Source organism: Balaenoptera ricei, chromosome 2, assembly GCF_028023285.1.
Source record: "Balaenoptera ricei isolate mBalRic1 chromosome 2, mBalRic1.hap2, whole genome shotgun sequence".
NCBI classification, from domain to species: domain Eukaryota; kingdom Metazoa; phylum Chordata; class Mammalia; order Artiodactyla; family Balaenopteridae; genus Balaenoptera; species Balaenoptera ricei.
In genome coordinates, this window is record NC_082640.1 from 125,142,227 (window position 1) to 125,169,304 (window position 27,078).

Below are 27,078 nucleotides of genomic sequence, written 5' to 3' on the forward strand. Positions count from 1 at the left end.
AAATTTAAGATGCCTTATTTAAGATCTCCTGACACTAATGCCCTGAAAGAAAAAAATGGCAAAGATCTAATTTCCAAATATTGCCTAGGTCATCTGGCGTCTGCAGAACAGAGTGGTGGAGCTTCTCATCGAGCTGTAGATCCTTCTGTTCCATGTGATCTATATTCAGTGTGGAAGGAGAAGGTGTCTGTGACCTGGATCCCAGAGCTGAATGGACTGGAGAGGCACTTTCTGAACCTGTAAATATAATTTCATAAAATTACCACAAAGAATATATTCAAAACCCTCCACCTAAGATGTAATGCTTAAAAGCCCAATAAAACACAAATTGAAAACATCAAAAGATAAATCAGGTTATAAACTGGCCAAAGAGGTCAATAAGATCATAATACTGTACAAGATTTCATAGCTAGCAGTCTCATTCCATGTCTACTATGGGACTAGTGTGGAATGAGAACTGGACATACCAATTAATAGGGGCCATCAGTGAGAGCAAGAATGCCTACTTCCATTCCTGGTCCAGCTACAGAAACTCTGGTACCCACTGCTACTTTATTTCACTTACTTCAGGCTTGAGGCAATTCAGGAGAAGAGAAACTTGCCCATTGCTATATGCCACTAACATTGCTAGCCTTGACATCTTTCATTTAAAAGCATATTTTTGAGAGTCAGCTATGGTTTTGCATATATTAGCATTTAATTCCTTTTTTATTGCTGAGTACCATTTCAATGAATACTGGATGAATGAATACATTACAATTTGATTATTCATTCACTGGTTAATGGATATTTGGACTATTTTCAATTTAGCTACTGTGAATAATGCTGTTATGAACTTTCACATACAAATGTTTGAAATAAATACCTAGGAATGGTCATATGGTAAATGTATGTTTAATTTTAAAAGATACTGCCGTATTTTTGCAGAGTGGCCCTACCATTTTGCATTCCCATTATAATAATGTAATGTATGATATTTCCAGTTGCTCCACACTCTCTTTAACACTGGTATTGTGTTTTTAACTTGAGCTGATTTATTATGTGTATAGTGGTACCTTACGGATGATTTATATTCCCTGATTACTAGTAATGTTGAGTATCTTTTCATCCAAATTTTCATCTAAGTTTATGTTTAAGAACAACTACAGTAAAAGGTGTTTATTGTAAAATAAGAATTCTTCTTTGAGTAGTAACTTAAATTCTGTAACGATCAGACTGTGGATCCAACCAAACTGGCTCCTATCTTCCACTCAGCCCTCATTCTGCAATGGGCAGGCTAAAGTTCTTACTTATCCTCTGGTAGAAAAGATGTGGAAAAGAAGAATGTGAAAACATAGGATGGGTTCCTGCCTGTTGAGTATTTCACTGGCCAAATTCCACCAGTTTGATTTGGCTGAAGAAATGTGCCTAATTCAGACATGCAGACATCACTGCTCCAGTCTTTCAAGTTCCAGCCAACCACAGGATGCAAAAACCACCCTATTGGGGCTTCCCTGGTGGCACAGTGGTTGAGAATCTGCCTGACAATGCAGGGGACACGGGTTTGAGCCCTGGTCTGGGAAGATCCCACATGGCGCGGAGCAACTGGGCCCGTGAGCCACAATTACTGAGCCTGCGCGTCTGGAGCCTGTGCTCCGCAACAAGAAAGGCCGCGATACTGAGAGGCCCGCGCACCGCGATGAAGAGTGGCCCCCGCTTGCCGCAACTAGAGAAAGCCCTCGCGCAGAAATGAAGACCCAACACAGTCAAAAATAAATTAGTTAATTAATTTAAAAAAAAAAAAACCACCCCATTGATATTTCATCCATCATCCATCAAAGGGGCGTCAAACTGCAGTAGGAACCAGAGTGAATCTGGATAATACAGTGGAACTCTTGAAGTATGGGCCACAGGCTGCTCAGGCTGCCTCTGGTCACTGTACTGCTCTTGGAATAATGTGACCCTGCCTTTCACGACTCAATTTCTTGGACCCCACTTGTCATATTATTGTCAGGTTTGACCACACATAAAAAGTTGCTGAAAAGCATAATTTACTGTATTAATTTACTGTAATACAGAATATTAGTATATTGACAGACCTTATTTTAGGCAGTGTGCTTTATGTTTTCAATAATAAACAGTTTACCAAAGAAATCTACAAAAATCTAGGCTAACTCTGAAAATCAATGAAAAAGGTAAAGTGCAGTACCTCAACTTTTTTTGGTTATTTATTTAAAAATTGCTGCAGGAAATGCTCTGGTGCAAACACACACAAAATTTTGCGTACGGTATTAGGAGTTCATAGAGTTCCCTGAAGCTTATCCATGTGGACTCCAGGTCAAGAAACTCTTATATTAATGTTTTTTTCCCTCCATTGTTACATAAAGATGAGTGAAAAAAATAATACTTAAATAGTAATAAGTAATACATAAAATCTATCAAATACAAGTCTGAAAAGGTTCTTTGGTGGCTTAAAAAAAATGCATTTAAGGAATACACTCCCTTGAGTATCTTTACCAGTAACCGTTGCAACTTCAGTACAAAAAGCTTGTTGATTAAGACTGCTTGTTTCCGAATCGATGTGAAGTGTGGTTAGACTAGCCACTTCTTGCTCTTCAGCACTCTGATAATGGCCAGAACCTGAATCCACATCAGCAGAGGATGCATTCCCAGTATCAGCTCCAAAGCCAAAATCTATAGGAAGAAGAAATGCTAGTGTACAGAAGTTCCAATTACAAAACAAAAATATTTACAAAAGAGACACAGCTACTTCATCAAAATAATTAAATATGAACATTCCCCCCAAATTTATTCTATTTACATACCACTCAGGCAACGGTAAATAATGTTAACACTTTGAAGTTTATAATTAGAAACAAGTTTTTAAAGATCCTCATAGCCTATTATTAACAAAAATAATGATAAAAGGACAGAGACATACAATATATCATCACTATTCTTATCCCTGTTTTCTGATAGCTGGAAATATACTTAACTGCTTTTCAAGTTTTATAATCTCTAGAAGAGAGATATATATAATAAAAATGCCACATATGTGGTAAGAGTCATTTTTCTCTCAAATCATATTTCCAGTCCAAGATCAGAGTAGTATATAATCCATGACGGCAAGAAACATAATTCTCCAATGCATCTCCCAGCTCTTCACAAAGTTGGTTCCCAAGATTTTGACTTTCTTCTTTTAAATTTTGGTACCCTTCACTGATTGCCAAGTGTAATACAGAATTACAGCAGAAAAGCTATGTGGTAGTAATATAGCACCAAATAATATCACTGATGTCATTTTAACATGAAGCAATTATTCAAGTAAGGTTCTGGGTACCAGAGCATTGAACGTAACTGTACTGAACATACTGAAGCACTGACCATAACTAGATAGTGGTCCCCAAATACGACTGCATGAAATAGTCCAACTCATAACCATGACTGCCCTTTATTCTAATACCAAGTCCACCCTTTTTCCTGTCTATGTGTCTGGTCTTAAAATATCATTTGTTCTATGAAAGAACAGTGTTTTTTGTTTTTTAAATGCCTTTAGTTGGCAAAATAAAGAGGCCTCAACTTGAAGTGATTCCCTAAAAAGTCTTTTGGAGTTTCACTGAAAATGAAATCAAAATACGTATATGGGAACCCCTAAGTAATGTTAGAGAGGAATATGATGGTTACGTAAACTGTCAGTCAGTCTCGAACAGAAAACAAATCAACAAAAACCGTACTGCTCAAACAGAAAAAAGATACTTGCTGTCAAATTTTCGGCCATCATATTGGAAAGCGCTGAAAGAATCCGAATGACTGTCTGAGCTGATGAGATCACTGCTCCCTGCACTGGCAGGAGAAGTCCATTCTGAGGGCACACCTGGGTCATCAATAGGGCGCATTGGGTTCTGCTTGTTTAGAATATCAGGGAGGTCTTTGGGAATTTCGAGGCTACCTGGACTACTTCCTCTTCTTGTCATAGTCTAAAAATTCAAGACACATTTTACCATTAAAAAAGTTTTTTTGAATTCTCATTAAGCATCTGAAATCTTTAATTTCCAAGACAATCATCACAATAAATGTTGAAATTTAGGGCATGAAGTAGGAGGGGGGGAAACACTAACTGAAGACTCTATGTAACTGTATGGAGCTGGATCCTGAACTACTGTTGGTCTGGCTAAAGCAAAGACCCAAATACCATTTGGTGCTGGGCCCGAGACCCTGAAGCCTCAAAAGGATCCATGGAGTGAATATTAAGATAAGATAGTAGGAAGAGCAAAGTATTCAAATGGAAAAAAAAGAGGCAAATGGAAGAGGGAATTCCCTGGCGGTCCAGTGGTTAGGACCCTGCACTTCCACTGCAGGGGGCATGGGTTTGATCCCTGGTGGGGGAACTAAGGGATTCCTGAAAGCTGTGCAGTGCAGCAAAAAAAAAAAAAAAAAAAAGAAAAGACAAGAGAAAAAGAAAGAAATGGAAGACATAATGGAGGGAGGGAAGAATGACAGCAAGGATGTCATTCTATGATGATTACATATAATGATTCTATAACTTTTTTCCCACTCAAGGAAAAAAACTTAAAAAAAAAAAAAAGGAAAATGTAATGGAGCTACAGACTTTCACTAAAGTGACAAGTTGAAATCTAAATGGAATATTGTCCTTTAAAAAAAGCAATTCCACATATATTTATCTTTCCTTAACAATTAAGTATCATTAGGACTAAAACTGCTTCTATTTTCATTTTGCCTTAATTCTAATACTCAAGATAAAGATAACTTTAAAATCTATTCCAAAGTTATCTGTAATGATTAAGTAACTGATGTTAGCATGCTATCAAAATGGTGTGAGTTGGGCCAGAAAACCTCCATGGTTATCTTTCCTGCTGAGGGCTGGCAGCAGGCATCAGAGTACTCTAAGAGCAAAGATGAAAAACAGAGAAAGAACTAGGAAGGTAGTGGCTTATACCACAGGAGCTGAGCAAACAGGTATCCCAAATTTTCACCCTGGTCAAAACTAAAAGCCTGCTTGTTTTAGGTCTTTGAATAAAAAATACTATAAAAATATAATTAAAAAATCTTAATTCAAAAAAGGGTTAAATTTGGGGTGAGGGCTAATTTGAAAAAAATTTTCCACATGTATATCATATACATATCATATACATATATATACATATACATATATATGTACATATCTTTTAGTTTCTCTACCCTCCTCTCTAAAATCAAATAAATAAAATAACACTTACTGAGGCATTACCACTTCGAAGTCGTTCTGCTATAAACTCATCCATCAGATCAGGAACATTAGCATTGCTGCTGCCAATATCACTACTAAGAGGGGGCAGTTTTGTGCTCATGTCCTCTTTATTGACTAAAAATAAATAAATAACTATATATAGTGAAGAAAAGACTTAACTACATTTCCTAAATTTAAAACAAAAACAGCCAAAAAATTACCTATGCCATATCAATTATTTGCCAAACATGCATCTACGAAGAATTTCTCTCCTTTTAGATTTAATTTTAAGAATTAGTAAATTGATATTTACTTTATTTAACTAAGCAGATGTTAGTCAATCTTCAGTATAACCTTAACCAGCAAGAAAGCTTATAGATAAGCACTAGTTGAAGTTAGGTTAATATTGCCTATAAAGAAACTGGTATATTTTTCTTTCTTCCTGCCTCTGCTTCTATTTGGAGTCTTAATAATTTATAATTCCATTTTCCCCAAAGAATATTTGCAAGAAATATATCCCTTGAATTTAAGTTTAGATATTAATAAATTAAAATTCTACGATTTTGACATAATGTTGTTTCTATTCACTACAAATCTAATTTTATGCTTTAAGAAAAAAGAGATTTATTTTCACAAAGATTTTTCTGTTTAAAAAAACCCCTCACAATAGTTATTTTGATTCTTTTACGACTACATTATGGTTTACATTAACAAGAAAGTTTTAAACTTGGGAAACTAACTTACAGAAAATGATATTTACTTATTTCACTATTATGCTGTTGAAAAGGTGATTTCTCTGCAACCAAAGGATATCAACACTGTTTATATTCCTAATGAACTACAAAGCATTTCAGGTTAAGAAAATATACTGGTCAGGAAATCACTCTGAAACACCATTATCTTTATACTACTTGGCCAGGCTTTTTTAAGCTGTCAAATACTGCCCTCAAGTGGCATTAATGGCTCAGTGCAAGATGCAGCGTTCTGTTAATCATGCTAACAAAACCATGTTAAACAAATAAAATCAAAACCTACCTTACTGCTGAAAGTTAATTTTCTATAACTGTGAAGTTATTTTAAATTTGAATCAACATAAGAGAAAACAGTTACCATCATCTTGCTTTCTGTAATCTGTCCATAGAGGTTCCATATTTAAATCATGATTGGCTATCATGAAACCTTTATGCACATCTAAAATCTCAGAAAAAAGAAAGTAACGATAAGTGTTTTAAGGATATAACTTGCATTCTATACAAATGAATGCAAAACTAAAAAACCTACAGCTTGTTTGCAAATGGTGTAAATGAAAAGTAACTGAGTCCACTTTGAGGTTTAAGAAATAATTTCCTCTTCAATGACAGTTAACTAAAAATGTTGGTGTTGGTTGTAGGACCTTGATTTCCATTATGTTATATCATGTCACAGTAATCTACCAAGAAAAAGATAAAATCAAGTAAATCAGCAGTAAAAATAAATGAACCCAATTATATAGAGCTGGGGCCCTTTTAAATGTAAACCATTGGTGGGGGGCAGGGGAGAAAGTATTCCAACTCCTCGGTAAACTTAATTTCAAGGTTCATGTAGTACACACTCAGAAAAATATCTGATTTAGATAGCCTTTGGAAGGTCATTAAATTTTCCTGTATGTCCCTCTTTCCTATCTTGTTCAGCAGCAAAGAGGTTTAACTAAATGCTTTATAAGGGAAATTAGTAATTTAAATAAACATTTTATGCTGGGAAAAATACAGCTGGGGAAAGGCGCATGCATAACCAAACAGAGAAAGCAGTGACCATCCCAAAGCTTTTTGATTGCTTATAGCTTGCTTCAGTTGCATTAAGCCAAACTGGTGCTGTCTTTCTCCTTTTGCGCTCTGCACACTGTTAGTGCTCACCTGCAGCTTTCCTTCCAAAATAGCCCATTACATGACTGTACAGATCCCTCAGTGGAGCCTCTGGTGGCATTCTGTTCTGCCTCTGTGGGGAAACATTTGCCTTCGGCTTCGAAAGAGCATGTACAACAGTTTTATAAACGCCACCCAGGGAGCCCTGCTGTAGTCCTGCCTCATGACTTGACGACTTAATAGTACTACGACTACCTCCTAACTGATTACTAGCAATTCCTTCTTTTTGTAATATGGCGGTGGGGATCTCTGTAGATTCCTTAATTGTCTTGCTACTTACTGACGCCGTGTCTAGAGGCCTGTACACACCGGGTTTCACTAGCTCGGTGACACTGTTTGAGCTGGCGTGGGGGCTGCTGATGCTGCTATTGCTGCTGCTACTAAAGCCACTGAGCTTCCGCAGCCTCATCTTCCACGGAGCCTCTTTGCTTTCCAGAGGATTATAAAACTGAACTGACTCAGTAGATGGTCTAAAAGTAACGTGAACACTATTTCGTTTTTTAGAAGCAATTTTCATGATTTTGGCTCTATGAGTTACTGTTTCAGACAAGCTCCTTTTAGTTGGAGAAAGCTTGCTAGTGCTTGTAACATGAGGCATTCTGTGGTTAACAGGTGCTTTTAGAGTAGTTTTCTTGGCATGCAAAACATGTGGGACAATGATTTTTTCATTAATTTGCATACCCTTAACCTTTTCAGCTAGTGTTATATCTATACAGGCATCTAATTCTGTGGCCGTTTGTCTATACAGATGTTTCCTCTTTTCTTTATCACAAGGGCTACCCGAACTAGGTTCCGATGACTGTTTATCACTGTTTAGTTGTTTACATTTTTCAGAAGTTTTTGTTCTCATAAAGCTGTCTAACTGGTTGGGTGCACCGTTATTCACGAAGACAGCTGAGTTTGATTCTTTTTGAAACTGTATGTTTTCAGGAGTCCCAACAAAGGAGGTGGTATTTTCTGATTTACTTTCCTGGTCTATGTGTTCTAATTTATCTAAGGATGATCCTTCATCCCTATTTGCTGCAATAATCACTTCCTGTGAAGCTGCATCTTTACCTAACTCGTTTTTACTATGACTTTCCTGGTTTTCCTTAAAATATTCTTTCAGGGAGGAAAGAAGATCATCATCTCCTTCAAGGTCAATGTACTGGATTTGTTCAAAAGCTGAATCTGCAAGTTCTACTGGATCTATTAAGTGACAAAGATGGTCATATATGCTATCACCAACTTCCAGAGAAGACTCTCTACTATGAGTATCAGTGATGTGGCTTTCAGTGGATCTAGTTATTGAAGAAGCCTCTGTGGAACTCTGCAAGCTTGGTGCATGACGGGATGAACTGTCAATTACAGGAACTGCACCTTTGGCTCGTTCAACAGTGAATGGTTCCAAGATGTCAGAAGTGCTGCTACTTCGAGGCAATGGCTGCTCCTCACTCAAAGCACCAAAAACTTCATTTCCAGTGTCTTCGCTTTGTGAAAAATGTCTGACTCTAGTTGAACGAGGAAGTATTTGAGCATCATCAATATCTGTAAAAAAGAAAAATTACAGAGTAGGAACTATACGAATATGAAAAATAAGTATTAATTTCAACCATACCCTAAGCATATGCTTAAAAATAAAAATTTTTGAGATTTTTTGTAAGCTCAATGAAAGAAAATCTACTAAAAATACAAATCTGTTTTTAAATAATGATGTGCACAAGCCAATATAGCATGTAGTATAAATGAATTAGAAAACTACCAGAATACATTTTAATATGTTAACATGCATAGAAATAGACAGTGAGGTGATGAAACATTTGGAAGTGCAGTTAAAGATAGAGCTGTGCCAATAAATCAAGCAATTCAAGCTTGCTATTCAATTTTTTGTACTTATTTAAGTTCCAAGCAGAAAAAGTAGATCTTAACACAAAAAAGCTGATCTAAATATCCCATTGCAGAATCTTATAGGGTCTTATAAATTCCTGTTTCCTTCCTTACCAGGCAAGAGGCATCACCCTTTCTTCAAATCTTGCTTATCTATTTGATCACAGATTACACATGGAAATCTCCACCCTCTTCCTAAAGTTCTCTTTGTCAGGAAACTATTTATCTGTTCTACTGAGGTATTTTACTTTATTTAATTATAGTATTAAAATCTATTCATCCTATCAAATAAAACTAATACATTGCTAAAAAAAATTAATTGTGCTTTTTCATTTCTGACACAAACACCATTAATCTACTAGGAAGAAACATTCTCTGCCTATCACTGGCCCATTCCATTAAATAACCATCAAACCCTAAAAACTGTACCTATGGCTTCTTACATTTCTTTTAAAGAATTACAAATTTTAGAGTCAAAATGGACATCATAGATTATTTAACTCTCTCACCGAGGAAACTGAGGCCCAAAGAGATGAAGCCACTCTCTCAAATTTGAGAAGCAGGTTTAGTGTTCAACGTCATTATATTGTTTTTACTGCCTCAAGTGCTAAGTATATGGTAAATCCTCAAAAATATTTACGAAATTGAAAATCGCAATATGAAATACTATTTAGCTGTAGAGATATATACAAATCACACATTTTAGAAGTAAAATACCACGTCTATGAATCTATCATGACCTTTAACATTACCTAGAAATAAATAAAAAAAATTTTTCAGAAGCCAGAAAAATATAATGAAAAAAGGACACAGAGTCAAAAAGTCAGATGCTGGGTACCCATTAGGCTTGTAATGCAAAGATTATAAATAACAGAACTATAACTGATCAAAATGAGAAGATTTAGATCCAGAGTAAAGCAGTTACTTGTCCAAGATCACAGATATACTTATTGATGGTGTTAGGTCTAAAACTTTGGTTTTCTTACTCCAGACTCTGACACCAGTTTTCTCATTTATAAAATGGGGATAGTAATTAAAAATATTCTCAGGATCCATGCAATGGATGAAAAGAGGCTAGTCCTTCTGCTATTTCACTCATATCCCTTTCTCTGTATGAGGTCCAAAAGGAGCCACCTTATACTAAATTCAGATCAAGAGAAGTTTGTAATATACTAAGACTGCACTATATTCCTGAAGATATACATTTGGACTCCCAATACGGGTCAAATACAAAATATCTCCTAAAGTTGAAACAATTTCTTGTTATCATTAAGTTGAGGAGAATACAACACTTTAAAAAAATGTTGGCTTTCTTCTTCACGCACTACACTTAGAATTCTTCTAAATGAAAAAGCAAGCATTTCCTCAGAAACTTTGTATTTATGCATTATACTCCAATTATTACTGTAGCAGATAAGTAATGCATATTTGTGTATCTTGACGAATGCTAAGTATTTTGGTTTATCTCCCATAATACGTCATAAGAACCTCTGCCTAGAGATCATATTCACATACTGGTAGAAGGAAAGCATGTCTTTTATATTAAAAATTAGTAGCTGCTAATTACTAAAATATGAAGCTAGTTCCTCAAGGGGAAAAAAACCTCTTAATCTGTAATACTAACATACCACTAGAAAATTTAAATAATTTCTAAAACGAGGTATAGAAAAAAGTGCCAAAATCCCTTTTACCAAAGTTAAATTCTATTCTCGGTTAATCATAAACACTAGCTATCAGTAATAATATTTTTATAGCTCCTGAATTCACAAAATCATTTATATTACTTTATGTAGAAACTGATGCCATTTAGAAGCTCGTTTTTTCTGAATTACCTAAAGGAAATGACAATGTCCTTTATGTAATTAAAAAAAACTTTTTTTGCCTATTTGGGCTATAATGGCAATGTACCTTCAAGGTAAGTTAAGAACTATAGAATATCTATGTTTCTGATTCTATTATTAGCAGAGGCTAGTAAAAATTCTACATCTTTTTATGACTAGATGTTCAATTTGTAGGTAATTCAAAGCAGTATGCACATCATTGAAATCATATGAAAAGACTGAAAAGCAATAAACCAAGCCCAAATAATTAACTTTAATTTTAGACCACTAAAATTTAAAACACTAAACTATATTCTACTCTTATCCTTCTAATATTGTTTCCCTGACTCTTAAATTCTGGAAATAGACAAATGACCAATATTTTTTTTATAAGAAAATTATACAGTTTTATTTGTTTGCAAACATGTTATATAATGCCGTGTTTAAGTTAGATTCAAACTTTTCTTGTGATGTACTTTTTAAAATATTAACACAAATTATTTCAACAACAACAAAAAATCTAATTTAGAATTATGCTAGAATCTGCTGGTTTTCTAGGTGGAAACGCTGTAAAAGGTTACTATCACATATTGATGATGAGAAGAAATAAATTCCTTGATTGTGCAAAGAACCTGCTTGTTTGATTAGAGATAGAAAATTCTCCTCCTGATTAGGCAGAATTTAGGAACAGGATGGGGCCTGAGACATACCATCTTCTTTCTCCTGATACTCAGAAAATAGAAGCAGAGAGATCAAAATATTTTGCTCTACAGTGCTCAATTCAAATATTGAAGTATTGTTAATAACCTTAGCAGTCTACATAATATGGCCTAGACAGACTAGAATGTAACAGCATCAAATATGGCAAACAAATGAGCAGTTTTGAGAACTAACTGGAAGAAAGTGGGTTTGTAAACTTTATTTCAGGGTGAGACACCCACAGTACTTGATTAGAAAATAATAAGAAACAGTTGCAAAAGTCAGTTGCCCACCATGCCTATGTTCTTTTACATCCCTTCTATCACGAAAGTATTATTTCTGACAGTAAAAGCTAATTTGCTTAAGAATAATTATTGAGATTTCTGACTTCTCTTTGTTTATCAGGAAAATAAAGACTGAAAGACGGGGCTACCATATGTGTAAAACTACAGTCTAGTGTAGAAGAGAGGACAGGAAAAACGTGCCTGCCCAGACACCAGCACTACCTGCAGAGCTTTAAAAAATAAACTAAGATACTCCTGCAACCCACAGGATATTATATCAAAACCTGAGACAGGAACCTGGGAAGAAACATTTGTTCAACATCAGATGAGTCTAATGTTAAGAACTAAAGTCACTGACAGTGTCAGTGCCCTTGAAATAGTCCCCAGAACTTAAGAAAAACTCTCCAACGATATTCAGCTATTCAACTAGTTTAGTCTATCTATATATAGCTATACCATATAGCATCACGTTCACAACAACGCAGGTTGAATGGTCATCTAACCAAGAATACTAGAGGAGAAAAAAGGGCTGGATAAAAATAGAGTACATTGAAAACTGACAGCCACTTCTTAGAAAACGTAGTATGTTAAAATAAACAAACGCAAAAGGAATTAAAAGAAGTGCCTTTTTACTCCGTAAGTATTCAAGAGTATCAAGTAAATATTTTTCTGGAAAACTCTACTTCTAACCAAAAGCTAGAGTGATTGTCTATGGGTAGTTTCATTGTCTTATTGGTGAAACAGTTATAGAAACCTCAACTCCTGAGCTTAGATGACGCATCCAGGAAATATATTATTATGAGTTCAATTAAGCCTGCTCATAGCAGGCGGAGAGAGAAAACTATGAAGAACAATTTCTTCTTTTATGTAGTTCACTTTCCTTTTTAATTTTGAATTATATACCTCCTCTTGGTTTGAGAGAAATCTGTGATCTTAGGGATGGTGAAAGGGACTTTACCTGAAATAACATTATTAATAAAAATGCACCTTCCCTCACATAAGCCTATAGTCAATTAGAAAGTAAGAGGGTACAAAGATAGGTTGTTAAAAAAAAACCCAGCAACCTCACCAAAAGTGGCAACGTCAGGGAAATACTCCTAAGAAGAGTATAGGAAAGCACCCAAGAATGCACCATAACTTTCTCTGAGCTAGCACATTTTGCATAGTAAGCACAGTTGACCCTTTAACAACACGGCTTTGAGCTGTGCAGGTCCTCTTATTTGTGGATTTTTACCAGTAAATATGTACTACAGCACAACACTACGTGCAGTTGGTTGAATCTGCCCATGTGAAACCACAAAAATGGAGGGCCCACTGTAAAGTTATACATGGATTTTGGACAACGTGAAAGGTCGGCACCCCTAACCCCTGCATTGTTCAAGGGTCAACTGTATATTCAACACAAATTTGCTTCAGTCTAAAAGACAAGGCACTGTATGATCTTAGTCATACAAAAAATTTTTTTAAAAAGAAAAAAACTGATCTATGGTGATACAAATTACAAACCCTGTGTGTGTGTGTGTGTGTGTGTGTGAGAGAGAGAGTGACTGACTCGAAAGTGTCACTAGGGAATTTTGGGGGTAATGGAACCATTATACTTTGTCTGGGGTGAAAGATGATGGGAGGGTGTACAATTCTCAAAACTCACTGAACTGAACCCAGGAACTATGCATTTTATTATATGTTAATTAAGCCTTATTAAAGAGCAGACCATCCCAATACTGGAGATCAAGGACTTGAGGCAGAAGTGCAAAGCTGACCAGGTTTTGAGGCTTCTTAGAAATTGGGGCTTCACAGAATGGTTGCTTTATTTGGTTTAAAAGTGAGTTGAGTTCTTAGAATTCTATATGCTATTATAATCTAATATAAATACAAAGATTTATTAGAAAACAACTTTTAGATTATGTACTTTTCTCAATTACTGATGCCCCTGGCTTAAGTTCCATTACTATAGATGATGAAGAATGCATTATTCAAGATTTACCATATAGTTAGTCAAATAATGACATTATAAATATACATTACCACTTCACTTAACCACCTGAGAAGAAAAAATCAAACATGAACAGAAAAAAAACTGACCGTTTACAACCCAAAATATTGGTCATTGGCACAGCACTAAACTTAGCACTTCCAGAATGAACTGCAAGGATAGCATTAGAGTTCAAATAACTCAAAATGTTGATTGCTCAACCACTTTCCCAATTTCCCACACCTCCCCCAAAGAAATTAACTTTGAAGAGTTTATTTGATTAAGCAAAATTTGAAAGCAGAAGGATTAAAAAGTGAAAAAGGTGGTGCAGAAATTAGCAGAGGTGGCACTACCTGAAAGCTCATCAGAAAGGGGAGTGAGAACAATATCAGGCAAGAAGGGTTTGGAAGTATGGATCAGAACAGGAGCACTTTTAGCACTGCGTATATAGGCCGATGGCAGAGCACATTCACCAATGGATCGGCTTCTCATGGCTTTAAAAAAGGAAAAGAAAGAAGTGGGGAAGGAAAAAAGAAGTGACTATAATGAAAGGCTTGTGTCACAGAAAAAGCAGCAACAGAGAAAACTAAAAGATACAAAGGAAGGAAATCTTAAATAAAACATTTCAGCACGGCAAATACTGGCAAGCTGTAAGAAAAGAAATCAGAGAACACATACGACATTTCCAATGTAAATTTTTTGGTGTAAAGCAGGAAAATGTTTTTTTTTATTATTAGCAGTTACAATGGTATAGCATTAAAAACAGCAGACACTTTAATTAGCACTATGTTCTCAAAACCAAAGGTTGAAAAGTTCATCGAATGGAAACACTGAAAAGAACCAATATTAACAGTTCCAAGAAATTTTAGGTACCATATTTGGGCATTTCTCTGAGCCACTCTGAGGCAATTCTGAGCCATTCTTCTTAATGAAGCTGAATTCCAAGAACAAATTCTTTCTTTCATACTTTTTCCTAATAAAGTTTCAAAGTCACTCATAGGTCTTTTTTAGAGAATTTTATGTAATTCATAATCTAAAGAATTAAATCTCATGGTTAGTATTTGTTCCTGGTAAAAGAATGCTTGATCAAATCAGTACCTCCTATTTATATTAAAGTTAACAGTATAATTTTAAAATTTTAAGTAAAAACACAGAAAATAGAATTTGTAATCAGCATGAAGAATTGAGTTATTGAGAAAAATAAGTTTATGCTTATTCAAATCTTAAGCATATTATGTAAAAATTTAAAAGATTAAATTTTTAAAGACAAAAAACTTAAAAACTGGAATTTTTTTTAAAAAATTGCATTTGTAGTTGTATTTGGTAATTTCTTAAAAGTAACCAGTTCACAAAATTAAAGACAAATTCTGACACACTTAGAAATAATCAAGTTTATACTTCCCAAATATTTTTTAACTTAACTTTTAGTTTAGAGATTCTTGAATAAATGAAGGTATGTATGAATGGAGAATTTAAAAGAAACAACATTGCATAATAACCAGTGTAACAGTGACACTGATAAAAAAAAATACATATATTTGAATGTTACCATCAATTCAAAATCTTAGATTTTTCTGATTATTAGAAACAGCTGGTTCCTCGATGCCTAAATCCCTTAGGCTGTCACATAAGGCCTTTGCAATCCAGCTGCAATATCCACGGAAACTTCTCCTTCTGTTCTCCCATGTTGCTGCCACACAGAATTTTATACTGTTTCTTGCAGATTTCATGCTCTTTTTACAACAACATGGCCCTGAGAGTTCATAATATATTTGGTCTTCTTTTCCTCTTGACACTCCTTCATACATAAAATGTCATATCATCTGTGATGCTTTTAAGACTCTCCCACATAATTAACTTACTAGCAATACAGCAATTACCAAAACAAACAAGAATTCCTTCTTTTACAAAGCTTACAATCTATTTTTAGTGGACTGTATGTTTATATGTCAGCCTCCTAACTTTTCAATGGCAAAAACTATATCTTCTTATCTTTATAACTCTGGTGCCTGGCACATATGAGTTCAATAAATCCTTACTGAATGAGTATCTGTATTTGGGCAGCACAGCATAATCATTTGAAAAAAAAAGTTTTCATTGTGAACATATAGAGGAGAAAACCAAAAAAAGTATTAACCAAAAACTAGATGTATGTCATAGAGTTATAACTGGAAAAGGATAATTAGACAGTCCCTAATCCCCAAATTTATTAACGTTGGCAAAATAAAGGATTCTTTAAGAGCAGCTTTCAGGTAAATTTATGTGCAGCAAAACATGGAAGGTTGGAACATATTAAGAAAAGGCAACAACATGCCTTCAGTGTATGACTTTCTGTATAATGTATTAAAGATAAGTATATTTTAAAATTGAAACCATATACAAAATGTCAGAATCTGACCCTACTCGTGATTTCCTGCTAGCTTCTTCTCCCTCTCGTGAAAGTGACCGACAATTTTATAATCCAATTTGAAATAAAAGTTACGTTGACTTCAAGGTAATCATTTCTTAAAACTTATTAGAGCAAAGACAAACACATAGGTAAAACTTGAAGTGCTGCTTATCAACACAAAAGGTAAAATGCCACCTACAGTTATAATCAGATGTGATTTTTAGAGATATTACTTTTAAAACTAAGTTGAATCAAATTTTCGATTCCACAGATGAATTACAAGTTTCTTGATTTTTTTTCCCTTGGGTTAGATAATTCCTTGGAGATAACAATTCCTTCTATTCCTTCTTTCCCACCACCAACCTGAAGGAAGAGCTTGGGCATTTCCCTTGGAACTTCTCCCATTATCACAATGGTGTAAGTTAGTGTTCTGATCCTGAATGAATTCTTCAGAAGTGCACCTCTCCATCTGCTACTATACTACAGGTCTTTATGCATACCTGGAAATCTGTCAAGTGCCTCACAGCTGGGCAACCTATGCTACAGAAAATGACTTAATGAATTAGCTCCTGGGATTTTTGGGATTTACTAATCTAAAGCTTAGATCAGAGAATCTCTGTAAAGCCACTGAAACTGGTCTAACTTCAGTTAATTACCCTACAATAGTCTCTAAGTGTTCAAGTGAAAGGAAGAGTCACACGACTCTCACTTTAAATCAAAAGCTAGAAATGATTAAGTTTAGCGAGGAAGGCATGTCAAAAGCCAAGACAGGCCGAAAGCTAGACTGCTTGCTCCAAACAGCCAAGCTGTGACTGCAAAAAAGGAAAAGTTCTTGAAGGAAGTTAACAGTGAAAAGGCGAATGATAGAAAGCAAAACAGCCATATTGCTGACATGGAGAAAGTTTTAGTTGTCTGGAAAGAAGAGCAAACCAGCCACAAGATTCTCTCAAGCCAAATCCTAATCCAGAGCCAGGTGCTAACTCTCTTCAGTTCTGGGAAGGCTGAGAGAGGTGAGGAAGCTGCAGAAGAAAAGCATGAAGCTAGCAGAGTTGGTTCATGAGATTTAAGGAAAGAAGCCATCTTCATAACATAAAAGTGCAAGTGGAAGCAGCAAGTGGTGATGTAGAAGCTGCAGCAAGCTATCCAAAAGATCTAACTAAGATCATTAATGAATGTGGCTACACAACAGATTTTCAATGTGGATGTAACAGCCTTCTATTGGAAGAAGATGCCATCGAGGACTTCCATAACTAGAGAGGAGGAGTCAATGCCTGGCTTCAAAGCTTCAAAGCTTCAAAGCACAGGCTGGCCCTCTTGTTAGGGCATAATGCACCTGGGGACTTCAAGTTCAAGCCAATGCTCATTTACCATTCTGAAAATCCTGGGGCCCTTAAGAATTACGCTAAATCTACTCTGTGCTCTACCAGTGGAACAACAAAGCCTGGATGACAGCACATCTGTTTGCAACATGGTTTACTGAATATTTTAAGCCCCACTGTCAAGACCTACTGCTCAGAAAAGATTCCTTTCAAAGTATTATTGCTCATTGACAATGCACCTGGTCAACCAAGAGCTCTGATGGAGATGTGCAATGAGATTCACATTGTTTTCATGTCTGCTAACACAACATCCATTCTGCAGCCCATGGATCAAAGAATTATTTCAACTTTCAAGTCTTATTCTTTTTTTTTTTATTTTTATTTTTTATTTTATTTTTATTTTTTTTAAACATCTTTATTGAAGTATAATTGCCTTACAATGGTGTGTTAGCTTCTGCTTTATAACAAAGTGAATCAGTTATACATATACAATATGTTCCCATATCTCTTCCCTCTTGCATCTCCCTCCCTCCCACCCTCCCCATCCCACCCCTCTAGGTGGTCACAAAGCACCGAGCTGATCTCCCTGTGCTATGCGGCTGCTTCCCACTAGCTATCTATTTTACATATGGTAGTGTATATATGTCCATGACACTCTCTCACCCTGTCACATCTCACCCCACCCCCTCCCCATATCCTCAAGTCCATTCTCTAGTAGGTCTGTGTCTTTATTCCCGTCTTGCCACTAGGTTCTTCATGGCTTTTTTTTCCCTTAGATTCCGTATATATGTGTTAGCATACTGTATTTGTTTTTCTCTTTCTGACTTACTTCACTCTGTATGACAGACTCTAACTCCATCCACCTCATTACAAATACCTCCATTTCATTTCTTTTTATGGCTGAGTAATATTCCATTGTATATATGTGCCACATCTTCTTTATCCATTCATCTGTCGATGGACATTTAGGTTGCTTCCATGTCCTGGCTATTGTAAATATAGCTGCAATGAACATTTTGGTACATGACTCTTTTTGAACTATGGTTTTCTCAGGGTATATGCCCAGTAGTGGGATTGCTGGATCGTATGGTAGTTCTATTTGTAGTTTTTTAAGGAACCTCCATACTGTTCTCCATAGTGGCTGTATCAATTTACATTCCCACCAACAGTGCAAGAGTGTTCCCTTTCCTCCACACCCTCTCCAGCATTTATTGTTTCTAGATTTTTTGATGATGGCCATTCTGACCGGTGTGAGATGATATCTCATTGTAGTTTTGATTTGCATTTCTCTAATGATTAATGATGTTGAGCATTCTTTCATGTGTCTGTAGGCCATCTGTATATCTTCTTTGGAGAAATGTCTATTTAGGTCTTCTGCCCATTTTTGGATTGGGTTGTTCGTTTTTTTGTTATTGAGCTGCATGAGCTGCTTGTAAATCTTGGAGATTAATCCTTTGTCAGTTGCTTCATTTGCAAATATTTTCTCCCATTCTAAGGGTTGTCTTTTGGTCTTGTTTATGGTTTCCTTTGCTGTGCAAAAGCTTTTAAGTTTCATTAGGTCCCATTTGTTTATTTGTGTTATTTCCATTTCTCTGGGAGCTGGGTCAAAAAGAATCTTGCTGTGATGTATGTCATAGAGTGTTCTGCCTATGTTTTCCTCTAAGAGTTTGATAGTGTCTGGTCTTACACTTAGGTCTTTAATCCATTTTGAGTTTATTTTTGTGCATGGTGTCAGGGAGTGTTCTAATTTCATACTTTTACATGTATCTGTCCAGTTTTCCCAGCACCACTTATTGAAGAGGCTGTCTTTTCTCCACTGTATATGCTTGCCTCCTTTATCAAAGATAAGGTGACCATATGTGCTTGGGTTTATCTCTGGGCTTTCTATCCTGTTCCATTGATCTATATTTCTGTTTTTGTGCCAGTACCAACCTGTCTTGATTACTGTAGCTTTGTAATATAGTCTGAAGTCAGGGAGCCTGATTCCCTCAGCTCCATTTTTCGTTCTCAAGATTGCTTTGGCTATTCGGGGTCTTTTGTGTTTCCATACAAATTGTGAAATTTTTTGTTCTAGTTCTGTGAAAAATGCCAGTGGTAGTTTGATAGGGATTGCATTGAATCTGTAGATTGCTTTGGGTAGTAGAGTCATTTTCACAATGTTGATTCTTCCAATGCAGGAACATGGTATATCTTTCCATCTATTTGTATCATCTTTAATTTCTTTCATCAGTGTCTTATAATTTTCTGCATACAGGTCTTTTGTCTCCTTAGGTAGGTTTATTCCTAGATATTTTATTCTTTTTGTTGCAATGGTAAACGGGAGTGTTTTCTTAATTTCACTTTCAGATTTTTCGTCATTAGTGTATAGAAATGCAAGAGATTTCTGTGCATTAATTTTGTATCCTGCTACTTTACCAAATTCATTGATTAGCTCTAGGAGTTTTCTGGTAGCATCTTTAGGATTCTCTATGTATAGTATCATGTCATCTGCAAACAGTGACAGCTTTACTTCTTCTTTTCCGATTTGGATTCCTTTTATTTCTTTGTCTTCTCTGATTGCTGTGGCTAACACTTCCAAAACTATGTTGAATAATAGTGGTGAGAGTGGGCAACCTTGTTTTGTTCCTGATCTTAGTGGAAATGGTTTCAGTTTTTCACCATTGAGGACAATGTTGGCTGTGGGTTTGTCATATATGGCCTTTATTATGTTGAGGAAAGTTCCCTCTATGCCTACTTTCTGCAGGGCTTTTATCATAAATGGGTGTTGAATTTTGTCGAAAGCTTTCTCTGCATCTATTGAGATGATCATATGGTTTTTCTCCTTCAATTTGTTAATATGGTGTATCACGTTGATTGATTTACGTATATTGAAGAATCCTTGCATTCCTGGGATAAACCCCACTTGATCATGGTGTATGATCCTTTTAATGTGCTGTTGGATTCTGTTTGCGAGTATTTTGTTGAGGATTTTTGCATCTATGTTCATCAGTGATATTGGCCTGTAGTTTTCTTTCTTTGTGACATCTTTGTCTGGTTTTGGTATCAGGGTGATGGTGGCCTCGTAGAATGAGTTTGGGAGTGTTCCTCCCTCTGCTATATTTTGGAAGAGTTTGAGAAGGATAGGTGTTAGCTCTTCTCTAAATGTTTGATAGAATTCACCTGTGAAGCCATCTGGTCCTGGGCTTTTATTTGTTGGAAGGTTTTTAATCACAGTTTCAATTTCAGTGCTTGTGATTGGTCTGTTCATATTTTCTATTTCTTCCTGGTTCAGTCTCGGCAGTTTGTGCATTTCTAAGAATCTGTCCATTTCTTCCAGGTTGTCCATTTCATTGGAGTAGAGTTGCTTGTAGTAATCTCTCATGATCTTTTGTATTTCTGCAGTGTCAGTGGTTACTTCTCCTTTTTCATTTCTAATTCTATTGATTTGAGTCTTCTCCCTTTTTCTCTTGATGAGTCTGGCTAATGGTTTATCAATTTTGTTTATCTTCTCAAAGAACCAGCTTTTAGTTTTATTGATTTTTGCTATTGTTTCCTTCATTTCTTTTTCATTTATTTCTGACCTGATCTTTATGATTTCTTTCCTTCTGCTAGCTTTGGGGTTTTTTTGTTTTTCTTTCTCTAATTGCTTTAGGTGCAAGGTTAGGTTGTTTATTCGAGATGTTTCCTGTTTCTTGAGGTAGGCTTGTATTGCTATAAACTTCCCTCTTAGCACTGCTTTTGCTGCGTCCCATAGGTTTTGGGTCGTCGTATCTCCACTGTCATTTGTTTCTAGGTATTTTTTGATTTCCCCTTTGATTTCTTCAGTGATCACTTCGTTATTAAGTAGTGTATTGTGTAGCATCCATGTGTTTGTATTTTTTACAGATCTTTTCCTGTAATTGATATCTAGTCTCATAGCATTGTGGTCGGAAAAGACACTTGATACGATTTCAATTTTCTTAAATTTACCAAGGCTTGATTTGTGACCCAAGATAAGATCTATCCTGGAGAATGTTCCATGTGCACTTGAGAAAAATGTGTAGTCTGTTGTTTTTGGGTGGAATGTCCTATAAATATCAATTAAGTCCATCTTGTTTAATGTATCATTTAAAGCTTGTGTTTCCTTATTTATTTTCATTTTGGATGATCTGTCCATTGGTGAAAGTGGGGTGTTAAAGTCCCCGACTATGATTGTGTTGCTGTCGATTTCCCCTTTTATGGCTATTAGTATTTGCCTTATGTATTGAGGTGCTCCTATGTTGGGTGCATAAATATTTACAATTGTTATACCTTCCTCTTGGATCGATCCCTTGATCATTATATAGTGTCCTTCTTTGTCTCTTATAATATTCTTTATTTTAAAGTCTATTTTGTCTGATATGAGAATTGCTACTCCAGCTTTCTTTTGATTTCCATTTGCATGGAATATCTTTTTCCATCCCCTCACTTTCAGTCTGTATGTGTCTCTAGGTCTGAAGTGGGTCTCTTGTAGACAGCATATATATGGGTCTTGTTTTTGTATCCATTCAGCCAGTCTGTGTCTTTTGGTGGGAGCATTTAATCCATTTACATTCAAGGTAATTATCGATATGTATGTTCCCATTCCCATTTTCTTAAATGTTTTGGGTTTGTTATTATAGGTGTTTTCCTTCTCTTGTGTTTCTTGCCTAGAGAAGCTCCTTTAGCATTTGTTGTAAAGCTGGTTTGGTGGTGCTGAACTCTCTCAGCTTTTGCTTGTCTGTAAAGGTTTTAATTTCTCCATCACATCTGAATGAGATCCTTGCTGGGTAGAGTAACCTTGGTTGTAGGTTTTTCTCCTTCATCACTTTAAGTATATCCTTCCACTCCCTTCTGGCTTGCAGAGTTTCTGCTGAAAGATCAGATGTTAACCTTATGGGGATTCCCTTGTGTGTTATTTGTTGTTTTTCCCTTGCTGCTTTTAATATGTTTTCTTTATATTTAATTTTTGACAGTTTGATTAATATGTGTCTTGGCGTGTTTCTCCTTGGGTTTATCCTGTGTGGGACTCTCTGTGCTTCCTGGACTTGATTAACTATTTCCTTTCCCATATTAGGGAAGTTTTCAACTATAATCTCTTCAAATATTTTCTCAGTCCCCTTCTTTTTCTCTTCTTCTTCTGGGACCCCTATAATTCGAATGTTGGTGCATTTAATGTTGTCCCAGAGGTCTCTGAGACTGTCCTCGTTCTTTTCATTCTTTTTTCTTTATCCTGCTCTGCAGTAGTTATTTCCACCATTTTATCTTCCAGGTCACTTATCCTTTCTTCTGCCTCAGTTATTCTGCTATTGATCCCATCTAGAGTATTTTTAATTTCATTTATTGTGTTTTTCATCGTTGCTTGGTTCCTCTTTAGTTCTTCTACGTTCTTGTTAAATGTTTCTTGCATTTTGTCTATTCTATTTCCAAGATTTTGGATCATCCTTACTATCATTATTCTGAATTCTTTTTCAGGTAGACTACCTATTTCCTCTTCATTTGTTAGGTCTGGTGTGTTTTGACCCTGCTCCTTCATCTGCTGTGTGTTTTTCTGTCGTCTCATTTTGCTTATCTTACTGTGTTTGGGGTCTCCTTTTCACAGGCTGCAGGTTCGTAGTTCCCGTTGTTTTTGGTATCTGTCCCCAGTGGGTAAGGTTGGTTCAGTGGGTTGTGTAGGCTTCCTGGTGGAGGGGACTATTGCCTGTGTTCTGGTGGATGAGGTTGAATCTTGTCTTTCTGGTGGGCACGTCCACGTCTGGTGGTGTGTTTTGGGGTGTCTGTGGCCTTATGATTTTAGGCAGCCTCCCTGCTAATGGATGGGGCTGTGTTCCTGTCTTGCTAGTTGTTTGGCATAGGGTGTCCAGCCCTGTAGCTTGCTGGTCGTTGAGTGAAGCTGGGTCTTGATGTTGAGATGGAGATCTCTGAGAGATTTTTGCCGTTTGGTATTACGTGGAGCTGGTAGGTCTCTTGTGGACCAGTGTCCTGAAGTTGGCTCTCCCACCTCAGAGGCACAGCCCTGATGCCTGGCTGGAGCACCAAGAGCCTTTCATCCACACAGCTCAGAATATAAGGGAGAAAAAAATAGAAAGATAAAAAGAGGATAAAATAAAATAAAATAAAGCTATTATAATAAAAAATAAGAAAAAAATTATTAAGAGTAAATGTATTCAAAAAAATTTTTTTTTAATTTTTAAAAATAGATTTATTAATTTTTTATAGTAAAAAATAAGAAAAAGATTTTTAAGAAAAAAATTTATTAAGAAAAAAAATTTTAATTTTTTTAAAATAAAAAATATGAAAAAACTTATTAAAAATTTTTTTAATTTCTAAAAATAGAAAATACGGAAAAAATTATTAAGAAAGCATATATTAGGAAAAAGAAATTTTTTTAAGTAAAAAAAAAAATGGACGGACCTAACCCTAGGACTGATGGTGAAAGCAAAGCTATACAGACAAAATCTCACCCAGAAGCATACACATATACACTCACAAAAAAAGGAAAAGGGGAAATTAATATATCCTGCTCCTAAAGTCCACCTTTTGAATTTGGGATGATTCGTTGTCTATTCAGGTATTCAACAGATGCAGGCACATCAAGTTGTTTGTGGAGCTTTAATCCGCTGCTTCTGAGGCTGCTGGGGGAGATTTCCCTTTCTCTTCTTTGTTCGTACAGCTCCCAGCGTTCAGCTTTGGATTTGGACCCGCCTCTGCATGTACGTTGCCTGAGGGCGTCCGTTCCCCGCCCAGACAGAACGGGGTTAAAGAGCAGCTGCTTCGGGGGCTCTGGCTCACTCAGGCTGGGGGAGGGAGCGGTACGGAGGAGGCGGGGCGAGCCTGCGGCGTCAGAGGCGTCGTGACGTTGCAGCAGCCTGAGGCGCGCCGTGTGTTCTCCCGGGGAAGTTGTCCCCGGATCACGGGAGCCTGGCAGTGGCGAGCTGCACCGGCTCCCGGGAGGGGCGGTGTGGAGAGTGACCTGGGCTCGCACACAGGCTTCTTGGTGGCGGCAGCAGCAGCCTTAGCATTTCCTACCAGTCTCTGGGGTCCGCGCTGATGGCCGCGGCTCGCGCCCGTCTCTGGGGTCCGTGCTGTTAGCCGCGGGTCATGCCCGCCTCTGGAGTTTGTCTAGGCGGCGCTCTGAATCCCCTCTCCTTGCGCGCCGCGAAACAAAGAGACAAGAAAAAGTCTCTTGCCTCTTCGGCGGCTGCAGACCTCCTCTCCGGCTCCCTCCCGGCTCGCCGCGGCACGCCAACCCCTTCAGGCTGTGTTCACTGCCGCCAACCCCAGTCCTCTCCCTGCGATCCGACCGAAGCCCGCACCTCAGCTCCCAGCCCCGCCTGCCCCAGCGGGTGAGCAGACAAGCCTCTCGGGCTGGTGAGCGCTGCTCGGCGCTGAGCCTCTGTGCGGGAATCTCTCCGTTTTTCCCTCTGCGCCCCTGTTGCTGTGAGATCCGCGCTGATAGCCGCGTGGCTCGCACCCGTCTCTGGATTTCGTTTAGGGAGCGCTCTGAATCCCCTCTCCTTGCGCGCCGCGAAACAAAGAGGCAAGAAAAAGTCTCTTGCCTCTTCGGCAGCTGCAGACTTTTTCCCGGACTCCCTCCCAGCTAGCACCAAAGCCCGAGCCTCAGCTCCCAGCCCCCGCCCGCCCCGGCGAGTGAGCAGACAAGCCTCTCGGGCTGGTGAGTGCTGGTTGGCGCCGAGCCTCTGTGCAGGAGTCTCTCTGCTTTGCCCTCCACACCCCTGTGGCTGCGCTCTCCTCCGTGGCTCCGAAGCTTCCCCCCTCTGCCACCCGCAGTCTCTGCCCGCAAAGGGGCTTCCTAGTGCCTGGAAACCTTTCCTCCTTCACGGCTCCCTCCCACTGGCGCAGGTCCCGTCCCTATTCTTTTGTCTCTGTTATTTCTTTTTTCTTTTACCCTACCCAAGTACGTGGGGAGTTTCTTGCCTTTTGGGAGGTCTGACGTTTTCTGCCAGTGTTCAGTGGGTGTTCTGTAGGAGCAGTTCCACGTGTAGATGTATTTCTACTGTATCTGTGGGAAGGAAGGTGATCTCCGCGTCTTACTCTTCCGCCATCTTGCCCCCTCCAAGTCTTATTCTTTAAGATACATTTCGTAAGGCTATAGCTGTTATAGATGGTGACTGCTCTGATGAATCTGGGCAAAGTATTGATACACTGAAAACCTTCTGGAAACAAGAAAACCATTCTAGATGCCATTAAGAACAATGTGATTCATGGGAAGAGGTCAAAATGTCAACATTAACAGGAGTTTGGAAGAAGTTAATTCCGATCCTCATGGATGACTTTAGTGGAGGAAGTAACTGCAAATGTGGTAGAAAGCACAACAGAACTAGCCTGAGGATGGGACTGAGATAAAACTCAGTCTCAAGATAAAACTTTGAAAAGGAGTTTCTTCTTATGAGTGAGCAAAGAAAGTGGTTTCTTGAGGTGGAATCTACTCCTGGTGAAGATGCTGTGAAGACTGTTGAAATGAGAACAAAGGATTTAGAATATTATGTAAGTTTAGTGGATAAAGCTGTGGCAGGGTTTGAGGGGACTGACTCCAATTCTGAAAGAAATTCTAGTGAGTAAAATGCGATAAAACATCATCGCATACTACAGAGAAATCGTTTGTGTAAGGAAGAGTCAACCAATGCTGCAAACTCCCTTAATGGTCTTACCTTAAGAAACTGTCACAGCCACCCCAACCTTCAGCAACCACCACCCTGATCAGTCAGCAGCCACCAGCAAAAAGACTATGAAGTGCTGAAGATTCAGACTCATGGTTACCATTTTTGGGCAATATTTTAAATTAAGGTATGTAACATTGTTTCTTTAGACATAATGCTACTGAACACTTAACAGACTGCAGTGTAGTGTAAACATAACCTTTATATGCACTGGGAAAACAAAAAATTCGTGTGACCCGCTTTATAGGGATATTTGCTTTATTGTGGTGGTCTGGAACCAAACCTGCACTATCTCCTGAGGTCTGCCTGTACACTTTAATTTTTAAAAAGCAGTTCCAGGTTTACGGGAAAATTGAGTGGCAAGTACAAAGAGTTCCAATATATCCCCTTCTTCTCCCACCGCCACCTCGAGTTTCCCCAAGTACTGACATCTTTCATTGGTATGGTACATTTTCTACAACTGATGAGCTAATACTGATACAGTGTCATTAACAAAATCCACAGTTTACATTAGAGATCACTCTTTGTGTTGTACATTCTATGGGCTTTTGACAAACGTATAACATGTATACACCATTACGGTATCATACAGAATACTTTCACTGCTCTAAAAACCCACTGTGCTCCACCTATTCGTCCCTTCTTGTTGCCCTGCTCCCCACCTCCACCTCTGGCAATCAGTAATCTTTTTATTGTCTCTTTAGTTTTCCCTTTTCCAGAATATCATATAGTTGGAATCATAGTGTATGTAACCTTTTCCGATTGGCTTCTTTCACTTAGCAATATGCATCCGGAGCTCCTCCATATTTTTTCCATGGCCTGATAGCTCACTTCTTATTTTCAAAGAATAATATTCCACTGTGTGGATGTACCACTGTTTGTTAATTCATTCACCTATTTAAGAATATCTTGGTTGATTCCAAGCTCTGGCATAAATTCCAAGTTTACGAATAAAGCTGCTTCAA

The 27,078-nt window shown here is 37.4% G+C and overlaps 1 protein-coding gene across 6 annotated transcripts in view; it reads right to left on the minus strand.

Annotated features, from left to right (window-relative positions):
• RALGAPA1 (Ral GTPase activating protein catalytic subunit alpha 1) overlaps positions 1-27,078 on the minus strand; it is a 226,179-nt gene that overhangs the window by 104,274 nt on the left and 94,827 nt on the right. For 3 of the 6 annotated variants that reach the window (XR_009500898.1, XM_059914114.1, XM_059914117.1), the window contains exons 17-22: positions 14,102-14,242; positions 7,099-8,634; positions 5,217-5,341; positions 3,740-3,956; positions 2,497-2,673; positions 85-237 (exon numbers count right to left, since the gene is read on the minus strand). Coding sequence is in view for 5 of the 6 variants with exons in the window: in XM_059914114.1 (XP_059770097.1) it covers positions 85-237; positions 2,497-2,673; positions 3,740-3,956; positions 5,217-5,341; positions 7,099-8,634; positions 14,102-14,242 (2,349 nt within the window). In the remaining variant the exon portion in view is untranslated. The remainder of the gene's footprint in view (positions 1-84; positions 238-2,496; positions 2,674-3,739; positions 3,957-5,216; positions 5,342-7,098; positions 8,635-14,101; positions 14,243-27,078) is intronic. The other 3 variants (XM_059914118.1, XM_059914119.1, XM_059914115.1) reach the window with 3 other exon arrangements.